This window comes from Sciurus carolinensis, chromosome 8 (assembly GCF_902686445.1).
Source record: "Sciurus carolinensis chromosome 8, mSciCar1.2, whole genome shotgun sequence".
NCBI classification, from domain to species: Eukaryota; Metazoa; Chordata; class Mammalia; order Rodentia; family Sciuridae; genus Sciurus; species Sciurus carolinensis.
In genome coordinates this window covers 53,161,697-53,167,696 of record NC_062220.1, presented here as the reverse complement: position 1 = coordinate 53,167,696, position 6,000 = coordinate 53,161,697, and the positions used below count along the sequence as shown (strand labels likewise).

Below are 6,000 nucleotides of genomic sequence, written 5' to 3'. Positions count from 1 at the left end.
CATTCTAGGTGCTTACACCATGATCCTCAATGCCGGGTTACTAGTTTTACCAAAAATAAAATAGTTGTAGATTGAGTCATACTGTCTCCTTCTAAAATTTCAGTTTGTTCATTTTATTTCTTGGGGTAAAGATTTGATGTACTTTAATAGTTTTGCTAGTGGCAGATACATTTTTTTCCCTTTGGATAGACTATATCTAACGTGTATATATGAGGAAAGTTATTTGTTTCCAGCTTCAGGAAACATTTTACAGCTCTAAGTTGAATAAACACTGCATTGTTAAACACACCGTTGCTGTGATGTTAAACACATCAATAGGAAGGAGATAGATGAATGTGTTGCATCTATTGTTACTGCTTTATTTTTATTTCAAAAATTTCTTACCAACAAGATGGTTAAAACAAACAATTTCTACAAGGTTTACATTGCACTATCTCTTTCAGTCATTTTCAATTAGAAGGTTCTGCAAGGAAATGACATTTTCCCCTTATTTATTATCTTACATTCATGGAAGTTTTCTAAACACTTTAATAAGATTATCTAAAACCTTTTAAATCAGAAATACATCTATGTGACTCTTGATAAAATATTAAAGATATTAAGGCACTGTATTAGTGTAAACAAAAAGTGATGATTTTTATTGGGTAGTTACAAAGTTAAAATTGGATATTTTCTTAAGGGTTTTATGAATTACCTAAGTAGAAAAAAATTAAATTACTATTATTATTATTTTTTAATATGTTTCTGTCATGTGTGAGAAGTCCTCCATGTCAATCAGAAAGTGAATGGGGCATTGTGGGGAACAGGAGAGTTAGAGAAAACTTGAGACAAGATTGGGAGCCAGTATTAGCAGTAACCTTTAAAATTAATTCTAGTACTGAAGCAAAATAGGGAAAGGGGGCGACCCTTCTGCTTATACCCAGCACGGAGCCGAGGAGGTGGGGCAGAAGGAGATTGCAGAACTTCATTAGGCCAGCCGCGGGGTGGAGGAGAGGGCGCACTGATTCCAGACCCTGGAAGGGCTTCCCTCTCTTGGTAGAGCACATTTTTGCACTGGTCTTTTATTTTCAGTGCAGCTCGCTCCCTGGTGGTTTAATTTACAGTAAACGAAATAACGTTTGTTAAAGACCACTTTTAAGAGGGTGATTCGGGGTTGTGAAAACAGAGGTCTTATCCAACTAAAAATATTTTGCTTCTTTATGATTACAGGAAGACTCCTAAGTGAGTATAATTCAAGGTATGTGCATAGATATGCAGGTATACCTATTCATATTTGATTTCTATATCTATAAGTTTTCCGCCTAAAACTTACTTCCTCCTCCATGTATTACCTACCACAGCGCATCTAATAGGTCTGCCCTATTTGGGGTTGAACAGCTCATCCTAACAACCGGCTGGGGAGCTGTTGCTTCTGCCAACGCGGCGGTCCGCCGGGCGCTGAAGAAGCGCTGAAGGTGAGCAGGCAGCGAAAGAGTAAAGAAATCGCTCTCTTTCCTGCCCATCTCCTCCGCCAAGACCCTCCCATTCATCCTAGGTGCCCGCCCCCAAACACGGTAGAAAGTTGGCTCAGACTCAGAGCAGAGGGACTGGGGTCTAGGGAGGTTGATTCCAGGAGGCGGAGCGGTGGGTCGCACAGCACCGAGTGCCTCCCGCGACCGCCGCGGCAGCTGTCACCTCCTCGCCTCCCGCCCGGAGCATCCGGAGCCTCCCAGTTGGCTAGAGCCCACGGCTCCCAGCCGCGGCGCTAACTGCCCCCGCTCTGAAGTCGCCGCGTCCCCAGCACCCTGTCCTCGTCCCAGACCGCCCGTCGCTTCCTTCTTCCTCTCCCCGCCACTGCAGCGGGGGCCAGTGCTTTGGCGCTTCCAAGGACTCCCTGCCACTCTACCAGCACAGCTGCTGTTGCTGAATTCCTGGAACCGCATCCCACAGCCCAGCCCGGGGATGCCCCGGATCAGAAGATGGGGACCCCATGCCTGAGCATCCCAGGGACGTGCACTAGGTGCGAAGGCGCTGTGTGTGTGGTGGGTTGGCTGGGGTCCTAATTTCCTGGCAGACCCAGACCCGGGAAGTTGTCCTCAGTGTCTATGTGTGTGTGTATATCCACACACACTATATATATATCCGGCCCGCGGTTGAGCAGCCACCTCTTCAGACCAGCATGTGGACTGGCTCGCTGGGTCCCATAAGTGTTCTGTGGCTGCCACTCCCGCCACCGACGCCTCAGTCGCAGCAGCCACTACTGGCAGTAGAAACCCAGCGCCGCGTGAGGAACAGGGACACGCGGGCGCTGCTGCGTCCCGGGCTTACTGCTGTACTCTTCTCGGGAGGTGGCAGTCACTGCTGCTGCTGAGAAACCAGCCCACAATCCCACGCTGGTCGCCTGAAGAGGAGTTGAGACTCTGAGCCTCCCGCCTGGACCCACATGGCTTGTTACCTGGTCATCAGTTCGAGACATCTCAGCAATGGGCACTACCGGGGCATTAAAGGAGTCTTCCGAGGGCCCCTCTGCAAGAATGGATCCCCCTCACCGGTAATGTGCGCGCGTGTACACACACACACACACTCACTCACACTACCCACGTTAAAATCAACATCAACTAAAAAAGATATTGAGAGATACTGTCCTGATACAATGGGTGGGTGAGGAATTTCTAAGACATAAGCCTTACCTACAAGTATATTATGTCTGTTTATACAATTTATTGACAAATACACAGAGAGGAGCGTGTGTTTACATGCGCGTTTGCAACAGTCATTAAGATCTGTGGTGCTATGGATGCAAATATTTACTGAATGCAGTTAACTGCAGGGCTGTGAAGATGCTGTCAACTTGGGAATTTGTGGATTTGGGAAGTGTAGAAAGTTTGAGTGGCACTTTATAATGTGCTTTTGTGAAGTCATCAGCCGAGATTAGTTTAATAATGCTGCTGCTACTTTATAAGATAATAAACTCTTTAAAGATTTTGCTTCAGCTCATTGGCAAAAGGAAAGGTGTTGGTTGTTAAAACTTGATTAAATCTAATGGTTAACTATTAGGTTCTTTACTGGGGAAGCAAAAGAGTTCCCTTGTGGAATCCAAATTGGACTGTTTTATATTATATATAAATATGTCAACATTCAATTTGACTGACTTCTTTTTAGCTTAGTAAACTATTCAATCTAGTTACCATCTGATTAATTCAATATTTTATATAAAATACTTTCATCAGAATCTAAGACTTAAGTGTATCCTCAATTCATCTTTGGTACTACAAATCACTATTTTAAGGATTCAGGTGTGTTTCAAGAAAAAAATGTTTTGGATTACGAATAAGTAAGTATCCCAACTTAATGAGAAACTTTGTAGCCTAATGTAAAGAAAAAAAAAAAAAAAAAAACACAATATTTTAGCCTGTATGTTATAAAGAGGAAAAGCTTAATTTGCCAATCTTCCTGTTTTTTTATTATGTTTGATACTTGCCATCACAATTTAATGCTCATCATTGTGAATTATTCAAAACTGCACTATATTGTAAAAATATTTCATTAAGCTCTGTAAGATTTGCATGATAAGTTTAAAATCAAAAAGTACAAGTACTCAAAGATATCGTTAGTATTCCTTGTTATAAACTCATTGCTTTTATGTACTGCAAAAAGTGTGTTGTTGCACCCCCCAACACACACACTTAAATGGTACTGAGTCAGAAATGTTACAAGGAAAATACTGTTTATATTAGCACTTACAATTGAACTCACAGGGTTAGAAGGGACTTGGGAAGTTCCAGCTGAATAAGGCCCATATCCAATCCTGAGCAGCAGGTCTGTGTCTCTCCTGTTTTTACAGATTCCCCAGATTGGGGTTTCTGCAGTTTCAGCAAACCACTTCAATGTTTAACAACCCAAGTGTCAGGAGACTCTTCCTTATAGCAAGCTTAAATCCTTCAAATTCCTGCTTAAGCTCATTTTGTCTTGTAAACTTAGAATGTTCCAATTTTCTCATAGGTATTATTTTCCAACACCTTGATAATCTCTGTGGCTGTCTCCACAACCCTCCCTGAAGTTATAGAAATCTGAACTGGATAGTATGTTGTAGTGTATATGTCTTAATGAGCTGAGGATAAAGAGAGAAAAATGTCATAGTTCCTACACTGTTTAGTTCTATTTAAATGTTAGAATATGGTGTTAATCTCCCCAAATCTCTACAGTTTTCAGAGGAAATTTCTGTCACTTGATGAAAAAAAGTCTTCCCTCCCTCCCTCTGGTCACTCATCTCCCAGAAGCTTGATTGACTCCATTGAGGCTGGATCTGTGAATGTGAATGTGAGAAAATAACCCACATCCCTGGGACTGTGCTGGATGACCAGGGCATACCAGGCATCCTAAACCCACAGGACACTATTTTTATTTACTACATTGGCTAGTTTTTACTAGCATACTAATTCACTTACTTTGTTCTTAGGGCTCTATGCTTTGACTCACTGAATGGTTCTCTTCAATATTTATACAACTGAGTGTACTGAAATTTCATATGCATCATTGAAAGATCCCTGAGTTAGCTTATATATGTACTTCCTAGACCCACATTGATTTACTTTTTCTTCTTTTAGATTTTACTATGGCATTTTCATGGCTCTCAAGGTTTGAATATTTGCTCACATGAGCTAGGCCATGTGTGAACTGATGTTCATTCATTCTCTGTCATTGGCAGGTTGCTGAGATGAGTCTCCCAACAAACAAGATTCCTTTTCTATTGCATAATACTTATTTTTTTCCCCTAAGTTAAAATAGGTTGCTACCAGAAGGGACCCTAGGCCTTGGCACATTTGAATAGCTTCCTGGTCTCAATGAGGGTATTTTGACTTCCTTTATTACTGAGTTGCAAAGTGTGAAACTAAAATACCCCTGATATATATACATATATACATATATATATACATATTATATATACATATATATAACATATATATATCAGGTTTCATTTATATATATACACATATGTGATATATATCAGGTCTCATTCAAGTTGACATAAATTTGTTGATATCCCCCCTAAGTATAAATATTAAGTTCTTAAGCTCACAGGAAATACAATTATTAAACACAGTCATCTATTTTTTTCTTTCAATAACATAGCTACTTGACAATACCTTTTCAAATTTAGTGCAGAATGATCTAAAATTGACCTCTACCTCCATGACTTTGATCATTTCCATCCACTGAGACTCAGTTTATCTAAATATAGATTGGGGTATCATGATTTGATTTAACTAACTTTCACCAGTTTCCCTGTTACTTCAACTTTTGGGTCTTTTTTAATGCAAGTGTCTTTACTTTATATTTTATTCTATATTTTTATGTTTTGATAAACCTGTTTAAAAGTAGTACCTGATATTAATATTCAATAAAATATAATCATTGAACAAAACTATCTTATATTATGTTATAAACAGGACAAAGATCACAACTTCTTTTTGACATAAGCATTCCTTGTTTATAGTTCTTATATAACTACATCTGCATAATATGGATTAGACATTTTACTGTATTATAGATATATGTCTTGTTATATATTTAAAGGGTTTGTATAAATCTGTTATGATCAAGTCACATGTCTATAAAATCTGTGATAATAAACTGAAAGTAGAGAAGAGAATAAATATATTTGTATATATTATTTCAAATAATTTCATTTAGAAAACATATTGGATCCTTGTATGAAATTCTTGTAATAAATAGTTAATAGGGTAATTCTGAAAATAAATAAAACATTTATTCCCAAAGAATATTCATAGATAAGTAACCTGAAAATCATAGAGTGAAATTTCACTTCCATCTTCAAAATGAAAACATGGACGTATCTTATTATCATTGCATCTCTCTTCTTTTTAGAGACTGTGTATGAAAATAACATATTGTGTCTCCATCCTAATTAGAATGTGAATAATTGATTTGAGATCTTTTATGTTGCTCTAACTCCAGAGACAGATTAAGGAAAATGAAAGAAAAACAAGGGAGTATTCC

At 38.9% G+C, this 6,000-nt stretch overlaps 1 protein-coding gene across 1 annotated transcript in view; it reads left to right on the top strand.

Moving 5' to 3' along the window:
• Positions 1–2,273: 2,273 nt before the first annotated feature.
• The window catches only part of Znf804b (zinc finger protein 804B), a 545,913-nt gene continuing 542,186 nt past the window's right edge, over positions 2,274–6,000 (top strand). The window contains exon 1 of the mRNA XM_047561462.1: positions 2,274–2,530. Coding sequence (XP_047417418.1) covers positions 2,423–2,530 — 108 coding nt within the window. The 5' untranslated portion in view covers positions 2,274–2,422. The remainder of the gene's footprint in view (positions 2,531–6,000) is intronic.